This window comes from Aquarana catesbeiana, linkage group LG13 (assembly GCF_042186555.1).
Source record: "Aquarana catesbeiana isolate 2022-GZ linkage group LG13, ASM4218655v1, whole genome shotgun sequence".
NCBI lineage: Eukaryota > Metazoa > Chordata > Amphibia > Anura > Ranidae > Aquarana > Aquarana catesbeiana.
Genome location: NC_133336.1, coordinates 189,780,998 through 189,808,139, shown reverse-complemented (window position 1 = coordinate 189,808,139; position 27,142 = coordinate 189,780,998). Strand labels below are relative to the sequence as shown.

Sequence of the window (27,142 nt, the reverse complement as noted above, 5' to 3'; positions counted from 1 at the left end):
TCGGCCGCCGGGCACGGGGCAATTAAGAGGATGTTAGATGTGTCAGGAGCAGCCTGGTCAGAAAATGTGGCGGGGGGGGAATACTTGAGAAATACATAAAAAAAATGACAGCACATCAAGTGCATTCTACCAGACAAGATGGCTGCCGGTTGGGCCCTGCAAAGCGCTATATATAAAAAAAAAAAAAAAAAACGCTACCGGTCATCACGGCAAATTAGGAATTAAACATTTTTTCCTGTAAGGGGAAACACCAGCATGGTTTTAGTTAGCACATATTTTGTAATAGAAATAATACAATGTACCTCATTAATTCATACAACAAAACATTAATGCCCCGTACACACAATCGGACATTCCGACAACAAAATCCTAGGATTTTTTCCGACGGATGTTGGCTCAAACTTGTCTTGCATACACACGGTCGCACAAAGTTATCGGAAAATCCGATCGTTCTGAACACGGTGACGTAAAACACGTACGTCGGGACTATAAACAGGGCAGTAGCCAATAGCTTTCATCTCTTTATTTATTCTGAGCATGCGTGGCACTTTGTGCGTCGGATTTGTGCACACACGATCGGAATTTCCGACAACGGATTTTGTTGTCAGAAAATTTGATAGCAAGCTCTCAAACTTTGTGTGTCGGAAATTCCGATGGAAAATGTGTGATGGAGCCCACACACGGTCGGAATTTCCGACAACAAGGTCCTATCACACATTTCCCGTCGGAAAATCCGACCGTGTGTACAGGGCATTAGGGTGGGTTCACATATATGCGAATTGCATGCAGTTTGAACCGCATCCAATTTGCAGAACATGTGACTGACTCTCAATGGAGCCAATTCACTCATGTCCGGGGCGGCCACGGTGCAGTATTGAAAAGAGTCCTGTGCATTTTTGGGTCCAGTTCAGGTGCAAATTCAAGCAAAAATTAGCACCTGAACTTGTGAACAGAAACGCACCAGACTCCGGACTACAAACAACAGCTGGACACATGAGAACCCAGCCTTAGCCTTGGTTCACACCATGAACTTCATGTGAATGGCACAAGAACCGCGCCGCGTTCCTGTGCAATTCACGTGCGATTCGGTGTGGTGCGATTTGAGCCCATTCATTTGAATAAGCTCATCGCACCAAAGATCTTGCGCCTTTTGTTTGGAGCCGCACTGCAACTGGATCGCACGGTCAGTTTGTACCATGGGATCCAGTGCAGGCAAAGGCACTACTGCGCTTGGGGTGTCTTTAAATTTGTATTGACACCTGAAACAGATCAAAAGGGAAGAGCGATCGGAAATGCGGTGCAGTTTTATTGTGAACCTAGGCTTAGAATAAGTTCATACTGCTAGCAAATATTAGGTCTTGTAACCTTTTATTCTAGCACAATTCCCAAATATAATCAATAGTAAAAAAAAAAAAAAAAAGAATACCTAAAAGAGGAGACTGTGGGAAATGGGGATTTTTAAGTGCTCAAATAACGAATAAAAAACATAGTAGACATAAAAGCATATTTTTACCACATTAAAAAGTATATCATTTTTTAAAACATTAAATGTCGGCTACAAATACAGCATAAAAGTTTATACAGTTAGATAGGCGTGAAAACAAAGAGCACGTAGAGCGCCGTGTTTCGCCTGGCAAGAGCTTCCTCAGGATCCACTTTGGTTTTCAATCTTTATGAGTTTGAGTCAGGATCACCCCACTGGAAGGGCCAATGTATTAAATGTAGAGAGGGAATGATCTGGCAGGTATGAATACCACCCCTTCTGGAACACCACCTAAATATCGTCCAATACAGAGGGACCCGTGAAGCCAAAATGGAAAGAAGAGAAATCACCCCAGACTGGTCAGCAGTTTTGCTATCGGAAAACATAAAATGGTGGCGCCATTTAATATGTTGGCATTTAAGCACATGCCGACCAGCTGCCGCAGTTGTATTGTGGCAGAATGGCACGGCTGGGCGAAACAATGTTATATAACGTCACTTCGCCCTGTGGCCACTAGGGGACGCGTGCGCGCAGCCGCTTGCCCCCTGAGCCGATGCGAGTGACCGGCGGTCTCGATCGAGACCGCCGGGCTCCCGCGATCGCTGCTGAGACATGGAGAACTGGGATCTATGTGTGTAAACACACAGTTTCCGGTTCTCTGAGGGGAGAACAGACAGATCATCTGTTCATACAGAGTATGAACAGACAATCTGTTATCTTCCCTCCACAGTCCCCTCCACTCTTCAGTTAGAACACAAACTAGGACACACTTAACCCCTTCACTGCCCTTTAGTGTTAACCCCTTCACTGCCAGTGACATTTTTAATTGCACTGATCGCTGTATTAAAGCCAATGTGGTCCCAAAAATGTGTCAAAATTGTCCGACAAAAAATCACAGATCGCCGCCATTACTAGTAAAAAAAAAAAAAAATAATAAAAATGCTATAAAACTATCCCCTATTGTGTGGACGCTATAACTTTTGCGCAAACCAATCAATATAGGTTTATTGCGATTTTTTTTTTTTACCAAAAATATATAGAAGAATACATATCGGCCTAAACTGAGGAAAAAAATAGTTTTTTTTATATATTTTTGGGGGATATTTCTTATAGCAAAAAGTAAAAAATAATGCGTTTTTTTCAAAATTGACGCTCTTTTTTTGTTTAAAGCGCAAAAAATAAAAACCGCAGAGGTGATCAAATACCACCAAAAGAAAGCTCTATTTGTGGGAAAAAAAGAACATCAATTTTGTTTGGGTGCAACGTCGCACGACCGCGCAATTGTCAGTTAAAGCGATGCAGTGCTGAATCGCAAAACGTGTTCTGGTCAGGAAGGGGGTAAAATCTTCCGGGTCTGAAGCGGTTAATACGTTGGCCCTTCCAGTGGGGTGATCCTGACTGCTACAATATCATACAGATTGAAAAACAAAGTGGATCCTGAGGAAACTCTTGCCGGGCGAAACACGGCGATCCACGTGCTCTTTGTTTTCGCACTGATCCAACTGTATAAACTTTTGTTTTCGGATAGAATGACTTAATGGTTCCCTCTGTGTTGGAATAATAGCCCTCTGATTCTTCTGGTACTGGTATTGTAACTGTAATGTCTGCCTTCATTTTGTAAAGCACTGCGCAAACTGTTGGTGCTATATAAACCCTGTATAATAATAATAATAATTCAGGTGGTGTTCCAGAAGTGTACCTGACAGATCAACCCCTCCTTCCAGTGGGATGATCCCGACTGGTAAAATATTATGAAGGCTGAAAACGAAATGTACATCCTGAGTAAGCTCTTGCTGGGCGAAATGTGTCTATCCACCTGCTCTTCATTTTCAAACTTATCTAAGTGTATAAACTTTTATGCTGTATGTCTGTAATCTGGTAAATAAAAATATGCTTTTAGGTTTATTATGTTTTTATTCTTCATTTGGGCACTTAAAACCATTTTCCACAGTCTCCTCTTTGTAGGGATGTGCAGGTATCTTTTTTTTTGACTAAGCTCACACTACTGCATGTAGGGAACGCGCACAAGATTAAACACTTTCCTGACATGCACAGAAGCAGCTGCCCTTTTAGCAGATGCATAGCGCTGCCAATACCTGTTAATGGCACCCCCACGCATATGCCAACACTGCGGCACCATGCGGTTCAGTGAGTTTTTGGAAAAGTGTCAGGGACTTCTTTTCCATGTTTCTTGTGCATGGAGTAGCCCACTGAAATGAGTGGGCTGCTCTGCGCATGCCTCAGTTGCACCTGTAGGTGTGAACCTACCCTAAGCCCAGGTTAACATCTGTGCAGGTTTGTGGCCTGCGTTTACGCAGGCACGTTAGTCTATTCTTTTGAATGGGCTGCGGTGCCTGTGTTTCCTGCAAAAAAAAATGATGTTTGTACCTTTTTCAAAATGCACCCGCTGGGAAATCGCATGGTGCTTTTGCGCTATGCGATTTTCCTGCGGTTCCCACATCTGCAAACGCGCTGCGGGTTAAGATGAGTGGGAGGTACCATTAAGAATGCATGAATGCGTCTCTAAAGAGAAGTGCGATTTGGTTGCGGACGCGGGAACAGCTGCGATTCCCTCAAGTGTGAACCTAGCCTTAAGCAGACCTTCAACCCCCAGTTCAGCAATGGTTCTGTGCACAACTGCTACCTCACCTTTCAAAATATATTGGCGCTTTTTTTTTTTTTTTTTTTTTAAATTCAGGCCTAGCCCCACCCACCTGCCGCCATTCTTGCCCAGGCAAGATTGACGGATCCCTACTGCCTCATTCTCCTGGGATTCCACATTACATATTCCAGAAGGCTGCAGGAGTTGGGAATAACAGCCGCCAGTGCACAGAGCTACGGTTCTTATCAGAGGCCGGATGCCTGAACAGGAAGAAGCAGCCGGCTTCCAATGACCGAAAAGGCCCGAAACAGCTGCAAAGGGACCTGGGCTGCTGCACCTAAACAGCAGATTGCAGCAATGCCCTAATTATCAGTGTAAACGTGCCCTGTCAGAATTGCCAGTTATCGGCTCTCCTATCCTCATGCTGTGACAGCGTGGGAGGAAAGCCGACAACCGGCAAGTTTGTTTACAAGTGATCAGCCATGATTAGACACAGCTGATCAGATGGTAAAGGGCTGCTGTGATTGGACCTTTACCATGATCTGTGATCAGCTGTGTCCAAAGAACATAACATAATGAATACAGTGTCCTTCTTTGTTACTAAAACAATAATGCCGGTGTCGGGCTCGGTTCACACTGTGCCAACCTCAAAGTTGTGACTTGCTTGCAACTTTTGTGATTTAACATTGCCGTCTATGGAACTGAAATTGCAGAAAAGTAGTGCAGGAACCTTTTTTTTTTTTTTGCAGCTGCGACTTAGGTTGCATTACTTAAAACGCCACCCACTGAAATGAGTGTGCTTTGACTTTATATGTGTCGCAAGTCGCATGATAAGTCGCAGCAGTGTGAAACACACATATATACATACATAATAAAAGTCACACAAAAACAATCTATACACTTGTAGGCTCCCGTGCAGAAAATCCTTCACCACCACGTGTGTCATTCAAGATAAACCAAGTGCAATCCCCCCACCCAGTGCACACAGAGAACTCACCATACCGATGGGACCTTTTTATTATATAAAGGTCCGCTGCTCCTTAAAATCTTCCACTCTCTGCCATACCACAAATAAAAAGCTCTAATAGTGTGATATCATCTCAGATGCTTTTATTTAAAAAACAGTAAAAGAACCTGCGTACATTTAACCCTTTCGCTATCAGAGCCGTTTATGCACACATGGGATGAGCGCAGGCGTGTTCAGGTACTAGTCCGAACCCAGCTGAGCTCCCCCCATCAGGAAGCTGTCACTGCAGGCCGCCAATCATAAGCAATCGACGCATTCCTTATGTATATATTAAGGAATGCATAATAAGGAGTGCATGTATATATTTGTGTGTGTGTGTGTGTGTGTGTGTGTGTGTGTGTATATATATATATATATATATATATATATATATATATATATATATATATATATATATATATAATATCGTTACATATCTGAGTGCGGATCCCACGGCTTATTATTGAGATATATATATATATATATATATATATATATATATATATATATATATATATATATATATATATATTTTTTTTTTTTTACAGTGGGGGCGGAAAGTATTCAGACCCCCTTAAATTTTTTGCTCTTTGTTATATTGCAGCCATTTGCTAAAATTATTATTAAGTTCATTTTTTTTCTCATTAATGTACACACAGCACCCCATATTGACAGAAAAACACAGAATTGTTGACATTTTTGCAGATTTATTAAAAAAGAAAAACTGAAATATCACATGGTCCTAAGTATTCAGACCCTTTGCTCAGTATTTAGTAGAAGCACCCTTTTGATCTAATACAGCCTTTTGGGAAAGATGCAACAAGTTTTTCACACTTGGATTTGGGGATCCTCTGCCATTCCTCCTTGCAGATCCTCTCCAGTTCTGTCAGGTTGGATGGTAAACGTTGGTGGACAGCCATTTTTAGGTCTCTGGACATGGTGCACGAGGAGATGGTCAGAGGCTGTGGGCATGGTGCATGAGGAGGTCAGAGGCTGCAGACATGGTGCATGAGGAGATGGCCAGAGGCTGCGGGCATGGTACAGGAGGAGATGATGAGAGGCTGCGGACATGGTACAGGAGGAGATAATCAGAGGCTGCGGGCATGGTACAGGAGGAGATGATGAGAGGCTGCGGGCATGGTACAGGAGGAGATGATGAGAGGCTGCGGACATGGTACAGGAGGAGATAATCAGAGGCTGCGGGCATGGTACAGGAGGAGATGATGAGAGGCTGCGGACATGGTACAGGAGGAGATAATCAGAGGATGCGGACATGGTACAGGAGGAGATAATCAGAGGATGCGGACATGGTGCAGGAGGAGATGGTCAGGGGCTGCGGACATGGTACAGGAGGAGATGATGAGAGGCTGCGGACATGGTACAGGGGGAGATGATGAGAGGCTGCGGACATGGTACAGGGGGAGATGATGAGAGGCTGCGGACATGGTACAGGAGGAGATGATGAGAGGCTGCGGACATGGTACAGGAGGAGATGATGAGAGGCTGCGGACATGGTACAGGAGGAGATAATCAGAGGATGCGGACATGGTACAGGAGGAGATAATCAGAGGATGCGGACATGGTGCAGGAGGAGATGGTCAGGGGCTGCGGACATGGTACAGGAGGAGATGATGAGAGGCTGTGGACATGGTACAGGAGGAGATGATGAGAGGCTGTGGACATGGTACAGGAGGAGATGATGAGAGGCTGCGGACATGGTACAGGAGGAGATAATCAGAGGATGCGGACATGGTGCAGGGGGAGATGGTCTGAGGCTGCGGACATGGTGCAGGAGGATATCGTCAGAGGCTGCGGACATGGTACAGGAGGAGATGATGAGAGGCTGCGAACATGGTACAGGAGGAGATAATCAGAGGATGTAGACATGGTACAGGAGATGGTCAGAGGCTGTGGACATGGTGCAGGAGGAGATATTCAGAGGATGTAGACATGGTACAGGAGGAGATGGTCAGAGGCTGTAGACATGGTTCAGAATGAGATGGTCAGAGGCTGTGGACATGGTTCAGAATGAGATGGTCAGAGGCTGTGGACATGGTACAGGAGGAGATGATGAGAGGCTGCGAACATGGTACAGGAGGAGATAATCAGAGGATGTAGACATGGTACAGGAGATGGTCAGAGGCTGCGGACATGGTGCAGGAGGAGATAATCAGAGGATGTAGACATGGTACAGGAGGAGATGGTCAGAGGCTGTAGACATGGTTCAGAATGAGATGGTCAGAGGCTGTGGATATGGTTCAGAATGAGATGGTCAGAGGCTGTAGACATGGTTCAGAATGAGATGGTCAGAGGCTGTGGACATGGTACAGGAGGAGATGGTCAGAGGCTGTGGACATGGTACAGGAGGAGATGGTCAGAGGCTGCAGACATGGTACAGGAGGAGATGGCAGGAGGAGATGGTCAGAGGCTGCGGGCATGGTCCAGGGGAGCAATAACAGGAGGTAGTCAGAGGCTGCAGAGGGGTCTTACCTGGCCATTATTAGAGGCATGCGCCACCACCTAGACCTCACAGAGATGACACTGCTATTTTACATTTAAAAATGGCACATCCCGGCATCATTACGTCACTGTGCATGAGCCCACCTGCCCAAAAAGTGTCGAGCGTGTACAAGCTTTCCTGAGTGGCGGTGGCGCATGCGCAGTTGACATGTTGGCCCAGGCCCGCAGCCATATCTTTTACGGGCGCCGCTGCCCTCAAAGCGGCCCCAGGGCAGGAGGCCTTGCCGGTATCCCGATAGGCCAGTCCAGTCCTAACCGCTGCACCTGGGAAGAGACTTCAGGCTATGGGCCCCAGATTCGGCCTATAGCCCCAGAAGCTGCCCCCTAGTGACAACTCGGTGCTTATGATTGGTGGTCCATAGTGAGCTTCCTGATGGGAGAGCTCAGGCAGGTTCGGACTAGTACCTGAACACACCTGAGCTCATACCTAGTTAAAATGCACATTTATGGCCCGAAGATTATTTAAAACCCCCCAACACATAGATTTTCTGAAAGCAGAGGCCCTGGAGAATGCTGTTACTGTGCTGATGGAAGCAATCAGATGGCTGTAAATCACTTCAATGACAAAGCCAACAATTGGCTGGAAATATGTAAATAAACTCCCGGCTGTGATAGCAAGCAGGAGTTTGTGTAAACATCAGCAGTGCTGCCAACGTATGCCAAATGCTGGTGGCAGCAAAAGGGTTAAAAAAAAAGCACTACAGGGAATACAAATGTATATTTTCTAGGTTACAAATAAAGGAATTATTACACCCTCAGCTGCAGATTTAATCACATTCTAAGTATGCAGCTTCTTTATTATTTAGTCCTTGCTTATGTTCCAGTTTAAGTTGGTGCCATGACCGCTGCTCCAAGTTTTCCTGTTTCAGGGTGGCTCCTTGATGACCACCAACCACGAGCGATCGCGGGCACGAGAGGCAGAACAGGGACGTGTGTGTAAACACAAAAATCCCTGTTCTGTTAGGGGAGACAGATCGTGAGTTCCTAATAGCTAAAAACCACGATCTGTAATTTCCTCTAGGTCTGTCCCCTCCCCCCTACAGTTAGAACACACAGTCAGGGAACACGGTTAACCCCTTGATGGCCCCCTAGTGTTAACCCCTTCCCTGCCAGTGACACTGAATCAGTGCATTTTTATAGCACCGATCGCTGCATAATTGTCAATGGTCCCAAAAATGTGTCAAAAGTGTCCGCCATAATGTCGCAGCCACGACAAAAATCGCAGATCTCCGCCATTACTAGTAAAAAAATAAATAAAAATGCCATAAATCTATCCCCTATTTTGTAGGCGCTATAACTTTTGCGCAAACCAATTAATTAATTAAAGCTTATTGCGATTTTTATTACCAAAACTATGTAGAAGAATACATATCGGCCTAAACTGAGAAAAAAAAAAATAGCTTTTTTTTTTTAAAGAATTGGGGATATTTATTATAGCAATAAGTAAAAAATATTGTGTTTTTTTCAAAATTGTCTCTCTTTTTTTTGTTTATAGCGCAAAAAATAAAAACCGCAGAGATGATCAAATACCACCAAGAGAAAGCTCTATTTATGGGGAAAAAAGGACGTCAACTTTGTTTGGGTGCAACATCACGCGCAATTGTCAGTTAAAGCGACGCAGTGCCGAATCGCAAAAAAATGCTCTGGTCAGGAAGGGGGTAAAATCTTTCCTGGGGCTGAAGCGGTTAAATCTCCGGAGGTGTGTGCCATCTCTGGGGTCGCCGCCTGTTGCAATTTACACTTTCATTGAGTGGCGATGGTATTGCTTCTGCTATACTCCACAGTTCCGACAGGAGAATTGCGTCTCTCCTACACAACCATAAAATGTACTTGTTTTCTCCATTCTTCATGATATGACTAATGCACTGCAATAAAATGTACTATGTTAAAAGAATAACCCCTCCTGGGTTTTTATTTCTGCATAAGAGGCGCGGGATTTCCTATTTCTGACACCCAACGTTGTGAATGACTGTTTTTTTTTTTTTTTACTAATCAAACTGACGCGCTTCGGTGAGGCTTCTCACATACACCAGAATGCCCCCCAATAAGAGGAGGGTCCAGAGGGAAGGGCAAACCTGTACAAAGCGGTAATGGCATCAGACCAGGGATCGCAGAGTTTAGGAAAGTTTTTACAGTGACCTTTATTTACCTACAAATGTTTTTTACCTAACCTTTTTTTTTTTTTTTTTTTTTAAAGCGGAGCGCCGCCGAAAAAAAAAATTTTTAAAAGTCAGCAGCTACAAATACTGCAGCTGCTGACTTTTAAAACATGGACACTTACCTGTCCAGGGCGCCCGCGATGTCGGCACCCGAGGCCGAAGCGTCTCTCCGTCCTCAGGTGCTGCCGCCTCCATCTTCGGTAAGGGAATCAGGAAGTGAAGCCGTGCGGCTTCACTTCCCGGTTCCCTACTGCACATGCGCGAGTCGCGCCGCGCAATACGAATGCTCCCTGCTGCCTCTGGGACCCGTGTGTTTCCCAGCAGGCAGCGGGGAGGGAGCAGGAAGTGGCGTAAATAACCGCAGATTCTGCAGCTATCTACGCCGGAAGTATAATATACAGGTATCTGTACCCCCCTCCACCACTTTTGGGTGGAACTCCACTTTAACGCTCAAGCCCGCCCCCCTTTCATTCTCGTCTAGGTGAGACTGATCTGTACCCCACTTCTGAAGCCTCCTGGAATACTATATGTGATGCCTCCTCATGCTGGCATCAACCCTAGGGTCACTGGGGGCTGGCTGCAAGAACCAGGAAAAAGACAGCCGGCTCCCAATGAATTCAGAAAGAAAGATGGAAGCACGAGACCCTGAGTATGTTTAGCGTGGAGAACCCCAGCAAAAAAAATAAAAAATACACTGTTTCTACCGATTTAATTAAAAACTTTACTGGATCTACTGATCACCAATGGCACAGGGAAAGAAACGTTGAGTTCCCACCAGAACAAGAAGTGAGGTGATGTCTTCCAATGAGGAAGCCGGCCGTATACTGATCAGAATTTGTCCGATCAGCAGGGATTGGCTGAATTTCGATCCATGTATATGGGCATGCCTGGTTATACAGAAGTTGATCTACTTCTGTACAACCAGCCTGTCAGAAGGATGCCGTTCGTTCAGTGCCACAGGCTGTAGCTGGCAGTGCTGATCATTGTATTCCGACCAAGGGAAAGTCTCCCAGGTTATGGATACTTCCCATCCTGTTTCCGGAAAACAAAATCAAGTCAGGCTGAGCACTGCCCAGCCAATCATAGCAGGCCTTGTATTTTATTAACTGCTTGCCGACCAGCTGCCGTCATTATACGGGGTCAGCACCATCCCGTGAGCCGTCATAGCTATACGTCAGCACGCGGGATCGGTATAGCAGGCGCGCACCGGGGTGCAGATGCTTGTGGCCAACGGACGCGATGACCGCCGGCCACAAGCGATCGCGGGCATGAGAGGCAGAACAGGGACGTGTGTGTGTGTAAACACACAAATCTCTGTTCTGTGAGGAGAGACAGATTGTGTGTTCCTAATAGCTAGAAACCACGATCCGTCATTTCCTCCAGGTCAGTCCCCGCCCCCTACTGTTAGAAACACACACAAGGAACACAATTAACCCCTTGATCCCCCCCTAGTGTTAACCCCCTCCCTGCCAGTGACATTTTTACAGTAATCAATGCATTTTTATAGCACTGATCGCTGTAAAAATGCCAGTGGTCCCAAAAATGTGTCAAAAGTGTCCGATGCGTCCGCCACAATGTCGCAGTCCCGATAAAAACCGCAGATCATCGCCATTACTAGTAAAAAAAAAAAATAAATAAATAAAAATGCCATAAATCTATCCCCTATTTTGTAGGCGCTATAATTTTTGCGCAAACCAATCAGTATACACTTATTGCGATTTTTTTTACCAAAAATATGCAGAAGAATACATATCGGCCTAAACTGAGAAAAAATTTCCTTTTTTTAAAAAAAAATGTGGATATTTATTACAGCAAAAAGTACAAAATATTGTGTTTTTTTTTCAAAATTGTCGCTCTTTTTTTGTTTATAGCGCAAAAAATAAAAACCGCAGAGGTGATCAAATACCACCAAAAGAAAGCTCTATTTGTGAGACAAAAGGACATCAATTTTGTTTGGGTACGGCGTCTTACGACCGCGCAATTGTCAGTTAAAGCGACGCAGTGCCGAATCGCAAAAAAATGGCCTGGTCATTCAGCAGCCAAATCTTGCGGGGCTGAAGTGGTTAAAGTAGAACTATAGGAAAACTTTTTTTTAAAAATTTTGGATAGAGCAAGGGAGGGCTATGGGGTTGAGGGTTATCAGATTTTCTTTCCCCATCTGCGTCCCATTGCGGAGATTTCCCTTCACTTCCTGTCATAGCCAAACAGGAAGTGAGAGGAAATCCCTGCAAATTAAAAAAAAAAGTCCTTAGGGACCCCCAGGTCCCCAGAACTAATGTCCCCATTGGACGATTTCCCCTCTATTACTTTTCTGGGGACAAACCACAATTTGGGGTTTCCTTTTACTTTCACTGATAATGGTAAACAGGACAAATAGAGGGGGTGATCCCCCAAACGGGTGGGGGGGGCACAGACAGCAATAAAAACTGACAGGTGTTCTAACCCTTCTCCACTCTACCCGAAACAAAAAAAAAAAAAAAAAAAAAAAAGGAAAAAGTTTGCCTTTAGTTACACTTTTATTAAAGTGATACTAAAGCTTCACATTTAAAAAAAAAAAAAAATAACAAACATGTCATACCTACCTCCACTGTGCAGCTCGTTTAGCACAGAGTGGCCCCGATCCTCGACTTCTGGGGTCCCTCGGCGGCTCCTCCCCGCTTCAGATAACCCCCTCTGGGAAGCACTCTCCCAAGGGGGTTACCTTGCGGGCGCGCGCCTGAGTCCTGTAGTTGGCATCCATAGCCGCCAACTACAGGACTCGGCCCGCACCCCCCCCCACCCGGTGCGCCGCGTCATTGGATTTGATTGACAGCAGCGCAAGCCAATGGCTGCGCTGCTATCAATCTATCCAATGAAGAGCCGAGCAGAGCCGAGAAGCCAGCGCGTTCACGACGCGGGACTTTCGAGGGCTCTGGTAAGTAAATGGGGGGGCCTGTAAGCATCGGATGTTTTTCACCTTAATGCATAGGATGCATTAAGGTGAAAAAACGGGAAGCTTTACAACCCCTATAATACAGAGCTTCCTCTGACTGGCTGAGATGGATGGGTGGGTGGACGACATCACAATCTCTACCTCAGCCAATCAGAGGATGCTTTGTTTTCCCTAATATAATATAAAGCTTCCTCTGAATGGCTGGGCAGCTTGGCATGAATTTGTTCAGGGAGTGGGAAGGGAAGTCTCTGTACCATTGACGGTGACTGCAAATGTGCCTGTTAGTGAAGGAAATTGGTTTGGTCCAAACAAACTATTGAAAGTCTATTTAAAGGCTTTACCTACTTCAAGACCACAATACGTATATATATAGATATATATCTATATATAGAGATATATATCTATATATATTAGTCACTGATTAGCCACTGGATTGCTTTTAGAAGCAGCGAGAGGGTGTTTCTCTCTGAGGGTGTGGCTCACTGGTGTTTCTCAGGCTTATCGTTCTTACCAGCGAGCCTGGGAAATGATCCGGTGGTTCACCTCTATGCCCTAGGATAGTGATGGCGAACATTGGCACCCCAGATGTTTTGGAACTACATTTCCCATGATGCTCATGCACTCTGCAGTGTAGTTGAGCATCATGGGAAACGTAGTTCCAAAACATCTGGGGTGCCAACGTTCGCCATCCCTGAGCTAGGATGACCGGAGCAATGTCCAGTTTAGGGTGGAAGTAAACAACTTTTTTTTTTTAAACATAAGATCAATAGTTTTTTATTTTTTTGATCTGATGCTTTCAAGGGTATAGAGCAGGGATATGCAATTAGCGGACCTCCAGCTGGTGTAAAACTACAAGTCCCATCATGTCTCTGGGTTTTATGCTTGTGGCTGTCAGAGTCTTGCTAGGCCTCATGGGATTTGTAGTTCTGCAACAGCCGGAGGTCCACTAATCCAAAGACATGCTGGTAGGTTAATTGGATCCTGTCTAAATTGCCCCTAGTATGTATGAATGTGAGTTAGGGACCTTAGATTGTAAGCTCCTTGAGGGTTAGGGACTGATGTGAATGTACAAGGTATATGTAAAGCGCTGCGTAAATTGACGGCGCTATATAAGTACCTGAAATAAATGAAATAAATAAATAAATAATTGCATATCCCTGGTATAGAGGATAGATTTGGGGTCTCTCCATAAAGAAGACCTGTCATCCCTTATTTCTATCACGTAATCTATGTTTAGATTCCTTGTGATAGGAACAAGAGTGATAAAAAATAAAAAATAAAGGGACACCGTTAAAAAAAAACAAAAAACAAACACATTAAAAAATAAAATAATAATACAAATTTCTTTTTAAAGCGCCCCCATCCCTCCCTTCTCGAGCACGAAGAAGCTAATGCATATGTTGGTCGAGCACGCATATATAAGTATGTTCACACCACACACGTGAGGTATCGCCGCGAACGTTATAGCGAGAGCAATAATTCTAGCTCTAGACCGCCTCTGTAACTCCAAATATACCTGTAAATATCTTTAACCGCTTGCCGACCGGCACACACAGATGTAAGTCGGCAGAATGGCACAGGCAGGCAAATGGGCGTAGTTACGTCGCTTTAAATTTGCCGCCTTTCGGGCACGCGGGAGCATGCCCGCAGGTCCCGGGTACTCGATGTTCTCTGGCTGCCCGCGATTGCCGTGTGGAAAGGTAGAACGGGGAGATGCCTATGTAAACAAGGCATTTCCCCTTTCTGCCTAGTGTCATGACAGAGATCACTGCTCTCTGTCATCGGGAGCAGTGATCGCTGTCATGTGAGTTGTAGCCCATCCCGCCTACAGTTATAATCACTCCCTAGGACACACTTAACCCCTTCATCGCCCCCTAGTGGTTAACCCCTTCCCTGCCAGTGTCATTTACACAGTAATCAGTGCATTTTTACAGCACTGATCGCGGTATAAATGACAATGGTCCCAAAATAGTGTCAAAAGTGTCCGATGTGTCCGCCATAATGTCGCAGTCCCGATAAAAATTAAAATTAAATTTCAAAAATAATTAATAAAAATGCCATAAAACTACCCCCTATTTTGTAGACGCAATAACTTTTGCGCAAACCAATCAATATATGCTTATTGCAATTTTTTTTTTTTTTGCCAAAAATATGTAGAAGAATACGTATCGGCCTAAACTGAGTAAGAAATTAGTTTTTTTATATATTTTTGGGGGGATATTTATTATAGCAAAAAGTAAAAAAATATTGCTTTTTTTTTTTCAACAGTCCCTTTTTTTTGTTTATAGCGCAAAAAATAAAAACCGCAGAGGTGATCAAATACCACCAAAAGAAATCTCTATTTGTGGGGAAAAAAGGACGTCAATTTTGTTTGGGTGCAACATCGCACGACTGCGCAATTGTCAGTTAAAGCGACACAGTGCCGTATCGCAAAAAGTGCTCTGGTCAGGAAGGGGGTAAAATCTTCCGGGGCTGAAGTGGTTAAAGCGTCACCTATAGAGATTTTTAATTATCGTAGTTTGTCGCCATCCCACGAGCGTGTGCTCACAAGTTAGGTATTTATGTACTCGGCGTAACATCATCTTTTATGTTACCAAAAAAATTGGGTTATATATTCTGTTTTTTTTGCATTAAAATTCTTGGAAGTGTATAACCCGCTGCACTAATACCATATGACAAAAATAATTGCAACAATCACCATTTTATTCTGTAGGGTCTCTGCTTCTTAGAAAAAAAAAAAAAAATCAAAAATGTGTGTGTGTGTGTATATATATATATATATATATATATATATATATATATATATATATATATATATATATATATATATATATCTATATATAAAATGTTTGAGAGTTTTAAGTCATTTTCTAGCAACAAATACTGATTTTTACTTGCACACGAAAAGTGTCAGAGCATTACGCACCTTTCTTTGACACGGCCGGTTTAATGTAGTACGGTAGGCCCTTCAGTGCCCCTCTTAGCTCCTGTTTCAGTGCCAGCATGTACTCCACCTCTTCACCCGTCTGCAGAGGAACTGGCTTAAAATCCAAGGCCTGGTTAAAAAAAACAACAAAAAAAGATAAATAACATAAATGTCAGTACTTAAAAAAAAAAAGTATTATAGATCTTGCTTAGAAAACATGCAGTCCTCTCCAGGTCAACTCCCTCCCTTTAGTGTGAACCAGTCCTCGGTGTGGGACACCTCTACGGATTCCTCTACACCGAACTTGATGCAGAAAATTTCTGGCAAAAAGCAGTGAGCCCATTAAAGAGATTAAAGAGATAGTTAAAAAGTTGAAGAAAATCCTCACTTCAGACAGAATACTGTTGCCATGGTTACAAGAGAGAGAGAGGTTTTAACCACTTCAGCTCCGGAAGGTTTTACCCCCTTAATGACCAGGCCTTTTTTTTTTTTGCGATACGGCACTGCGGCGCTTTAACTGACAATTGCGCGGTCGTGCGACGCTGCACACAAACAAAATTGAGGTCCTTTTTTTCTCACAAATAGAGCTTTCTTTTGGTGGTATTTAATCACCTCTGCGGTTTTTATTTTTTTGCACTATAAACAAAAAATGAGCGACAATTATATTTTTTTTACTTTTTGCTATAATAAATATACCCCAAAAAAAAAAAAAAAAAAAATCTTCATCAGTTTAGGCCAATTTGTATTCTTCTACAAATTTTTGGTAAAAAAAATTTGCAATAAGCGTATATTGATTGGTTTGTGCAAAAGTTGTAGTGTCTACAAAATAGGGGATATATTTGTGGCATTTTTATTATTTATTTTTTTACTAGTAATGGCAGTTATCTGTGATTTTTATTGGGATTGCGACATTGCAGCAGACAGATCGGACACTTTTGACACTATTTTGAGACCAATGACATTTATACAGCGATCAGAGCTAAAAATAGCCACTGATTAATGTAGAAATGTCATTGGCAGGGAAGAGATTAACACTAGGGGGGCGATCAAGGAGTTAAATGTGTTCCCTAGGGAGGTGTTTCTAACTGTGGGGGGAGGGGACTGACTGGGAGTACAGAGAGATCGCTGTTCTTGATCACTAGGAACAGCAGATCTCGCTCTCCTCCCCTGTCAGAACGGGGATCTGTTTGTTTACACTGACAGATCCCCATCCTGGCTCTCTGTGGAGCGCTCGCGGGTGGCCGCCGGCCACGCGCATCGGCTTCGGGCAGGCACATGCTATAGGCACCGTACCGGTACGGCGTTTTGCGCAGCCGAGCCATTCTGCCACAGTATAACTGCGGCGGCTGGTTGTCAAGAGGCAAACGCTGCTAATCTATAATCTGCACCCTATAAAGTGATATTAAAGATTTGTTTAAAAAATAAATAAATAAATAACAAACATGTTATACTTACCTGCTCTGTGTAATGGTTTTGCACAGAGCAGCCCCATCCTACTCTTCTTGGGTCCCCCCCCGCTGGAGCTGTGTGGGCACCCAAGCAGACGTGCTCCTGAGCCGTGGATCTGTGTGTCTAATCACACACGGAGCCGCAGCTAGGCCCCGCCCTCTCTGTCTTCTGATTGGCTTACTGGCTGCGATCGACAGCAGCGAGAGCCAATGGCTACTGCTGCAGAAAGCCAATCAGGAATGCAAATCCCCTGAGAGGCAAGGCTCTCCTGGACATCGCTGGATCTAGGGGGAGCTCAAGTAAGTATTGCGGGGGGGGGGGGCTGCTGCACACAGAAGGTTTTTTACCTTCATGCATAGAACCTTTACAACCACTTTAGTACAAAAGGATGAATACTTATCTGTTTGGGGGGGGGGGGGGCGGCAGCTTTGCTCTCTTTGCAGAGTTACATAGGTCATTGGAAGAAAATCACCCGCGGGCTATTATATTCTAACAGCTGGCAAACAGCGGCTGCATCTGATTGGATGCAGCTGATGTTTGGTTGAGAGATTTCCACCCAGCTCCTTCGATGTTCATAAATGATGTCCCCACGCTTGCTGCCGGCACAGAGGCTCAGGCAGGGTAGTTCCAGCATTGTCCTATCCACACGGCAATAGATCACTTCTATGGTGATCTATTGCTGGCTGATGTCTCTTTAAAGCAAAGTTAAATTTCCAAACCAAAGTTAGTTGCACTTTAACAATTCTCCCCCTCCACAAATAGATTTGTGGGGAAATTCCGTTATTTTTTTTTCTTTTCTATCTTTTTTTTTTTTTTTTACTTTTTAACCACTTCACTACCCGTCTATTGTCATATGACGTCCTCAGCTGCTCGGAAAGAAAGGGGGCGCGCGCGCCGATGCGCGTGCCCGGCGGCCGTGATGTCCGCCGGGCACTCGCGACAGAGCAGGAACGTGGATCAGATCCACATCCTGTCAGGAGAGAGGAGACAGATCGTGTATTCCTAGTATATAGGAACACCGATTGGTCTCCTCCCCTAGTCAGTCCCACCCCCCCCACAGTTAGAATCACTCTCTAGGTAACACTGTTAACCCCTTGATCGCCCCCTAGTATTAACTCCTTCCCTGCCAGTGACATTTATACAGTAATCAGTGCATTTTTACAGCACTGATCGCTCTATAAATGACAATGGTCCCAAAATTGTATCAAAAGCGATAAAAATCGCAGATCACCACCATTACTAGTAAAAAAATAATAATAAAAATGCCATAAATATATCCCCTATTTTATAGACGCTATAACTTTTGAGCAAACCAATCACTATACGCTTATTGTAATTTTTTATACCGAAAATATATAGAAGAATACATATCGTCCTAAACTGAGGAAAAAATTCATTTTTTTTTTTTAAATTTGGGATATTTATTATAGCAAAAAGTGAAAAATATTGTGTTTTTTTCAAACTTGTCGCTCTTTTTTTGTTTATTGCGCAAAAAATAAAAAACACAGAGGTGATCAAATACCACCAAAAGAAATCTCTATTTGTGGGGGGGAAAAAAAAAATGATAAAAATTTCATTTAGGTACAACGTCGCACGACCGCACAATCGTCATTCAAAATGTTACAGCGCTGAAAGCTGAAAATTGGCCTGGGCAGGAAGGGGATGAAAATGCCCGGTATTGAAGTGGTTAAAGCGGGATTCCGGCCAGCTAAAAAAAAATTTTAAAGTCAGCAGCTACAAACACTGTAGCTGCTGACTTTAAATAAGTAGACTTACCTGTCCTGGGTGCCGCGATGTCGGCCGCCTGAGACCGACCCGTCCCTCGGCTCTCGGGTCCCGGCACCGTCATCCTAGGTAAGGGAAACAGGCAGTGGAGCCTTGCGGCTTCACTGCCAGTTTCCTACTGCGCACGCGCGAGCGGCGATCTGTGAATGGCCCCGTGGTGTTCTGGGAACACACACAGTTCCCAGAAGACAACAGGACCACTCACCGAGGAGCAGAACACTTCGTGGAAGAGGAAGATTAGGAAGACTGCCTAGCAACAAGGGTTTAGGTAAGTATAATTTTTTTTTTTTTTCAAAATGTTTTTTTTTATTTTAGGATTTTTGGTGGAATTTTTTTTTTCAGGGTGGCCCTCCACTTTAAAAAATGTTTAGCCCCGCCCCCCCTTGCCATTCTAGCCTAGGTTAGAATGACGTGTCCCTAGTGAGAAGTAGCCTCCTGGGGTACTTACATCAAATCTCCCAGGAGGCTCCAGGATCCACACAAAGAGTGGCCAGAGGGTCTGTCTAGTGCAGTGATGGCGAACCTTGGCACCCCAGATGTTTTGGAACAAAAAATTATGCTACACTACACTGCAGAGTGCATGAGCATCATGGGAAATGTAGTTCCAAAACATCTGGGGGTGCCAAGGTTCACCATCACTGGTCTAGTGCATCATTGGAGCTGGCTGCTTACATGCTGAAAAGGACCAAAATGGTGGCACGGGACCCCCTGTGTATTCTTCTACATATTTTTGGTAAAAAAAAAACGCAATAAATGTATATTGATTGGTTTGCGCAAAAGTTATAGCGTCTACAAAATAGGGGATAGATTTATGGCATTTTTATTATTATTATTATAATATATATTTTTTTTTACTAGTAATGGAGGTGATCTGCTATTTTTATCGGGACTGCGACATTGCGGCGGACAGATATTTTTGGAAACCATTGACATCTATACAGCGATCGGAGCTATAAAAATAGCCACTGATGACTGTATAAATGTCCCTGGCAGGGAAGGGGTTAACACTAGGGGGCGATCAAGGGGTTAAGTGTGTTCCCTCACTGTGTATTCTAACTGTGGGGGTAGGGGACCAACTGGAGAGGAGACCGATCGCTGTTCCTGATTACTAGGAACACACGATCTATCTCCTCTCCCCTGACAGAACGTAGATTTGTGTGTTTACACACACGGATCCATGTTCCTGCTCTGTCAGTAGCGATTGCGGGTGCTCAGCGAACATCGTGGCCGCCGGGCATGCGCATCGGCTCCTCCCCCAGTTGGGGAAGGCGGGAAGCAGAGGACGTCATATGACGCCCACCCAGGATGGAGGATCCCATCTGCGGATGTCATTTGACTATACGCCGGGAATGAAGTGGTTAAGGAGACTTTAGAGGTCTATTAGATCCCTAATGTCACCTCTGGTAAAGTTGAGTGAGCACACCCTGTGCTTGATCAGCTTCTTTCCCTGCCAGAATGGTTGGATTTGACAGAGCCGAGGACCTTCCAGGTTCATACAACAGGGGAGATCAGTGAAAGGATGTTCGTTGCTCTCCCTCCTGACACCCACCTTGGAGGTCTCAGGTTCTGTTAAAGGGGTTGTAAACCTTCGTGTTTTTTCACCTTAATGCATCCTTTGCATTAAGGTGAAAAAACACCTGGCAGTAACCGGCCCCCCAGCCCCCCGTTTTACTTACCTGAGCCCTTGAACTTGACCCGACAGGGACGCGCTGTCCCTTTGCCCGGGGTTCTCTGCTCTTGATTGGATAGACTGATAGCAGCGCAGCCATTGGCTCCTGCCGCTGTCAATCAAATCCGCTGATTCAGGCGCCGGGGGCAGAGCCGAGTCATACATTCTGTGTCTATGGACGCCGAATGCTGGACTAGGGAGCGCACCCGCAAGGTAACCCACCCGGGAGAGCGCTTCTCCTAGGGGGTTATCTGATGTGGGGAGGAGCCGAGACAGCCGCCAAGGGACCCCAGAAGACAAGGTTCGGGGCCACTCTGTGCAAAACAAGCTGCACAGTGGAGGTAAGTATGATAAGTTTGTGATTAAAAAAAAAAAAAAAAACGAACCCTTACAACCACTTCAATACCGGGCACTTTCGCACCTTCCTGTCCAGGCCAATTTTCAGCTTTCAGTGCTGAAATGACAATTGCGCGGTTATACAACTCTGCACCCAAACTACATTTTTATCATTTTGTTCCCACAAATAGAGTTTTCTTTTGGTGGTATTTGATCCCCTCTGCGGTTTTTATTTTTTGCTAAATGAATAAAAAAAAAGACCGAACATTTTTTTTTTTTTTTAAAGTTTTTCTTTGATTTTGTTATAAAAATAAGTAAGTTTTCTCCGTCACTGATGGGCACTAATGAGATGGCACTGATGAGGTGGCACTGACGGTGGGCACTGATGGGCACTTATAGGCAGCACTGATGGACATTGATAGGCGGCACTGATAGGCGACACTGATGGGCACTAAAAGGCTGCACTGATGGCTACTTATGGGTGGTACTGATAGACGGCACTGCTGGGCACTGAAAGGTGGCATTGATGGCTGACACTGGATTTCACTGATAGGCATCACTGGTGGCACTGGTAGGCATTTTTCACTGGCACTGATTGACATTCCCCTGGTGGTCCAGTGTGGTGGCCATCCCTGGTGGTATCCTGGTGGTACTGGGCGGTATAAACAGCACAGACCCCCCCCCCCTGTCAGGAGAGCAGCCAATCGGCTCTCCTCTACTCTTGTCTGACAGGCGCGAGTGAGGAAAAGCCGATCAGCGGCTCTTCCTGTTTACATCGTGATCAGCTGTGATTGGACACGGCTGATCACGTGGTAAAGAGTCTCCGTCAGAGACTCTTTACCTAGATTGGAGTTGCGGTGTGTCAGACTGACACACCGCAACAACGATCGGCGCAATGTGCGCCCCCGGGGGGCGCCCAGCAGTTTGATATCCTGAGAACGTCATATAACGTCCGGTTAGGATATCACAACAACTTTGCCGACGTAATTTTGGTATATGGCGGGCGGCAAGTGGTTAAGGATGAAAAAGGATAGGTGAGCACAGGGCACATGTCGGGGGGGGGGTATGTGACGCTCCAAGCAAATGTAGAAGTGAGAAAAAAAGTAGTTAAATCCCGAGTCTGCCGGCGCTGTACCAGTTACGGCGGCGGTGGCAGCGAACGAATTAACAAACCAAACTCCAGATGTCACATGAAAAAAATGCTTACAGGAAACAAAGGAGACGGCTGAAGTGTGGGCGGCGGCAAGGTTTCGCCCCGTCCAATGCCGACCGCTTGAATATTGAATGACATCTGACCGCGGCCGCCGCCTCTGCCCCGCCCCGCCATTGTTCTCCTGGTCCTCGGCTCACAGCATAGAAATCAAATCTGTATATATGACAGAAAACAGATTACATCGGTTAAAGCGCAACTCCAGATAAAAAAGACACAAATGCATCACAGCTCTGCATTCATTCGTAATTAAGTCATTTTTTTTAACGCAATTAGTACCTGAAATTGACTGGCGGTCAGCCTCTTGCAGTTCCTGTACAGCAGAGCTCAGATTAGGAGAGGGAGGAGCCAAGCACGGAGCCAATCAGCTGTGATGCGGTGCTGCTAACAAGGTACATGCTGGCGGGAGGAGAGAGCAGAGTGACAGATAGGTGAGATTATCAGTTTGATAATAATCAAAGGGGGGTGTGCTAGGTGCGTGTTTTTTTTTTTATAGCTGGCGTGTTATCAGGATGAAAGATTTTTTTTTTTACCAAAAAGATAAACATGAACAAAGGCTGAAACACGGCTTGTGATTGCCTGCAATGCGTCCATTTTGAACGTTACCCCAACACACTAAGACAATGCAGATCTGACACACTGCAGCACAACACATACTGTGTGTTGAGGAAGGCTGTGTCACATTAAAGTGGAACTATAGGCAAAACTTTTTTTTTCCCATTTTAGAGTAAGGGAGGGTTATAACCCCCCGTCAGATTTTTTTTTCGCCATCTGTGTCTCATTTGAGAGATTTCCCTTCACTTCCTGTCCCATAGCCAAACAGGAAGTGAGGAGACATCCCTGCAAAGTAAGGAAATCTCTTGGGGACCCCCCCCCCTCCCCAGGCCACCAGAACTAGTGTCCCCATTGAAAGATTTTCCGTCTGTAAGATATTCTGGCTCTTTTATTTTCAATGTTAATGGTAAGGACAGAGAGGGGGGAATCTCCCTAATGGGAGCACAGACAGCAATAAAAACCTGACAGGGGTTCTAATCCCTCTCAATCTAAAACTAAAAAAATAATATTTTGCCTTTAGTTATTCTTTAACTGCTGCATTTCAGTCAATCAGATGAAAAGGGTTGATTAGCAGGGATGTGCTCCTGATCATGTGATCATCGTGGTAGCCAATCACATGGCTAGGAAGCCTGCCTCTGCTGCTCATAAAGGGCCGGTGTTCTGCCGAGAAAGTTCCCCTCGGCAGATAAGGACCCCCCTCTACTGCGCAGGCGCAGCGCTTGCGCAGTAGGAGCCGGCGGAAATAGCCGAAGCCAAAAAGAATAGAAATCGGCTGTACACGGCGCCTGTAAGAGGGCCGCTCGCCACGCTTCGGCGCTTTTTTATTCCCCCTCTAGGTCCACTTGGATGGTGGGGCTTGAACCTGGACCCAGGGCGCAGGCGCCGTGTACAGCTGATGGAAGTTTTTCAGCGGCTCCTAGTCGTTCGTACTGCGCTAGCGCTGCGCCTGTGCAGTACAGGGGGGTCCTTATCCACCAGGGGAACTTTCTCGGCAAGACACCGGCTCCCCCCAGATGGAAGGGTTTATTAGCGGGACAAACTCCCAATCAAATGACTGGGAAGCTTCGCTGCTGATAATCATTTAAAGGAATGGAAGGGTTCATTGGCAGGGATGAGCTCCCGATCATGTGATCACTGTGACAGCCAATCACATGACTGGAAAGCTTGCCTCTACTGCTGAGAACCATTTAAAGGACCAGCTCCCCCTGGATAAAAATGAATTAAATGGGGGGGGGGGGCCCGATCATGTGATCATTGTGACAGCCAATCACATGACTGGAAAGCTTGCCTCTGCTGCTGAGAACCATTTAAAGGACCAGCTTCCCCTGGATAAAAATGAATTAAATGGGGGGGGGGGCGATCATGTGATCATTGTGACAGCCAATCACATGGGAAGCTTGCCTCCAAGACTGATAACCATTTAAAGTGCCGGCTTCCCCTGGATGGAAGGAGTAGATTAGCAATTGCTGTTTACCCTCTACAGGCACTTTTGACCATTATACCGCACCTTCAGACATGTTTTATTATGCCTTCCTGTCCCGGTGACAACAGCACCCCCTCTCCACTTATTATCCCGGTGTCACAGGGACAGAAAGTGAGGGGGGGATCTCTTTGCCACGGGGACAGGAAGTGAGGGGGGATCTCTTCAAATGGAGTCACTGGGACAGGAAGTGAAAGAGATTTCCCATCACTTCCTGTCCCGGTGACAACAGAATCCCCTCTCCATTTGTTATCCGGGTGTCACGGGGACAGGAAGTGAAGGGAAAGCTCTCCAATGGAGTCACAGGGACAAGAAGTGAAGGGAAAGAGATTTTCCTTCAATTCCTGTCCCGGTGACAACAGCACCCCCTCTCCATTTATTATCCCGGTGTCACAGGGACAGAAAGTGAGGGGTGATCTCTTTGTCACGGGGACAGGAAGTGAGGGGGGATCTCTTCAATGAAGTCACTGGGACAGGAAGTGAGATTTCCCTTCTACTTCCTGTCCCAGTGACAACAGCACCCCCTCTCCATTTGTTATCCGGGTGTCATGGGGACAAGAAGTGAAGGGAACGCTCTCCAATGGAGTCACAGGGACAGGAAGTGAAAGAGATTTTCCTTCAATTCCTGTCCCGGTGACAACAGCACCCCTTCTCCATTTGTTATCCGGGTGTCACAGGAAGTGAGGGGGAATCTCTTCAACGCAGTCACTGGGACAGGAAGTGAAAGAGATTTTCCTTCCACTTTCTGTCCCGGTGACAACAGTACCCCCTCTCCATTTGTAATGCGGGTGTCACGGGGACAGGAAGTGAAGGGAAAGCTCTCCAATGGAGTCACAGGGACAGGAAGTGAAGGGAAAGAGATTTTCCTTCAATTCCTGTCTCAGGGACAACAGCACCCCCTCTCCATTTGTTATCCCGGTGTCACAGGGACCGGACGTGAGGGGGAATCTCTTCAACGGAGTCACAAACATTAAGAAAAATTACTGAATTGAGAACTCTTCCTCGCTCTATACAAAATAAAAAATAAATTGTATTCAGAATAATGTTTTAGCCGCACCACCAATTCTACGAGCGCCACATCACCGATTGTTCACGGCGGTCGATGGCGACTTCTTCTACATTCGCAGATATGAAGTCCTGCAAGGTTTGTCCCATCAACACCATTCATGGAGCCACCCCCTGGGCCTGCTGGGAGAAGTCTCTACCTGCAGTGAAAGGGTTAACCCTGCAGCACCCCCCACCCCCTCCTGTAATTAGTCCTAATTAAAAGTGACATCGCACGATACGCCCCGGTGCACGTTACCGCATCGCTCGGTATCACCCGCCCGCCTCCTCCATTTATTTACCTCGCAGCACACTTCCCCCCACGTGGAGCGCAGGCTTCGCAGCACGCAATGATGACGTCATGGCTCCGGCTAGGCTGGGTATTTTTAGCCGGCGCGCCCATTGGCTTAGCGGGGCGCCAGTCAGCACACACGCGGCCAATGGCTGAACAGTTGAACAGAGGGACGGGACTGGCCCGGGGAGCCAGAGGGCCAAGGCAGCGTGTGGTTGCCATGGAGACGAGGGAGTTGTATTATTGGCAGATCCTGTACTGTGTGATTGTAAACAAAGAGAACCGACCAATCTCATTCCTTACCATACATCATACAATCTGATTGTACAATCTCCTTCATACACCATACAATCTGATTGTACAATCTCCTTCATACACCATACAATCTGATTGTACAATCTCCTTCATACACCATACAATCTGATTGTACGATCTCCTTCAAGGGGACCGTACACCATACAATCTCACCATACAATCTGATTGTACGATCTCCTTCATACACCATACAATCTGATTGTACGATCTCCTTCAAGGGGACCGTACACCATACAATCTGATTGTACGATCTCCTTCAAGGGGACCGTACACCATACAATCTCACCATACAATCTGATTGTACGATCTCCTTCAAGGGGACCGTACACCATACAATCTCACCATACAATCTGATTGTACGATCTCCTTCATACACCATACAATCTGATTGTACAATCTCCTTCATACACCATACAATCTGATTGTACGATCTCCTTCAAGGGGACCGTACACCATACAATCTCACCATACAATCTGATTGTACGATCTCCTTCATACACCATACAATCTGATTGTACAAGGGTCTACCTGACTGGATACAAGTGGAATGGATTGTTTAGGTTTGTCCTCATGTTATATCGTTTTGGTAAATCTAAAAGAGATTGTACAATCAGATTGTATCGCCAGCCCTAGATACAAGCGATCCGCCGTTGATTAAAATATCGATCGATGGAACGCACGCCGTATTGTTCTGCATTTTGCCATCAACTAAAAACAAAGTTTGGGCGTCTTCCATTCTTAAGGGAATCCCCTGAAACGCGGTGAGGTTGTGCCCTGATTGTCGCGGGACGAAACGCGCACCCCGCCCCTCCCACACCCGGCCCCGCCCACACTTGGCCCCGCCCACACTCGGGGGGGATAAGAAATGGCGGCAAAACACGCGACACGTTCGACTCATTTCGTTACCAATTGAAATTCAGACCAATTTTTCGTTCTTCGGAAATTGTGATGGATGTGAATCTCTGAAGGAATTGAGGGTCCGGTTCCCACCATAGAAACGCCATCCGGACTCCTTCCACACGCTTTTCTACACGTGCGTTTTTATTTTACGCGGTTTTACGAATTTTTGATGCGTTCCAGTGTGTTTTTGTTGTGTTTTTGATGCCGTCCTGTGCACCCCCCTCTTTTTTTCCTTAACTTTAATGAAGGAACATGTGTGTTCCGGTGCGTTTTTGGTGAGTTTAGGTGCGTTGCGGTGCGTTTTGATGCTTTTTACAGCGTTCCAGTGCAGGAAAAATGCAGCGTGTTCTACTTTTTTTTTGGGAACTGGAATGCACTGGTGTGAACTATGCCATTAAAAACCTTATAACCTACTCTCCATGCGTTTTTTTGATGCAGAAAAAAAGAAACGCACTGGACTGCATGTGGTGTGAACTGAC

General features: G+C 45.4%; 1 protein-coding gene across 1 annotated transcript in view; it reads right to left on the bottom strand.

The window, feature by feature from the left end:
• The window catches only part of POLR3GL (RNA polymerase III subunit GL), a 52,009-nt gene extending 26,453 nt beyond the window's left edge, over window positions 1-25,556 (bottom strand). Inside the window, exons 1-4 of the mRNA XM_073608651.1 lie at window positions 25,459-25,556; window positions 22,357-22,476; window positions 22,075-22,233; window positions 15,629-15,758 (exon numbers count right to left, since the gene is read on the bottom strand). Coding sequence (XP_073464752.1) covers window positions 15,629-15,758; window positions 22,075-22,194 — 250 coding nt within the window. The 5' untranslated portion in view covers window positions 22,195-22,233; window positions 22,357-22,476; window positions 25,459-25,556. The remainder of the gene's footprint in view (window positions 1-15,628; window positions 15,759-22,074; window positions 22,234-22,356; window positions 22,477-25,458) is intronic.
• Between the last annotated feature and the right edge of the window lie 1,586 nt (window positions 25,557-27,142).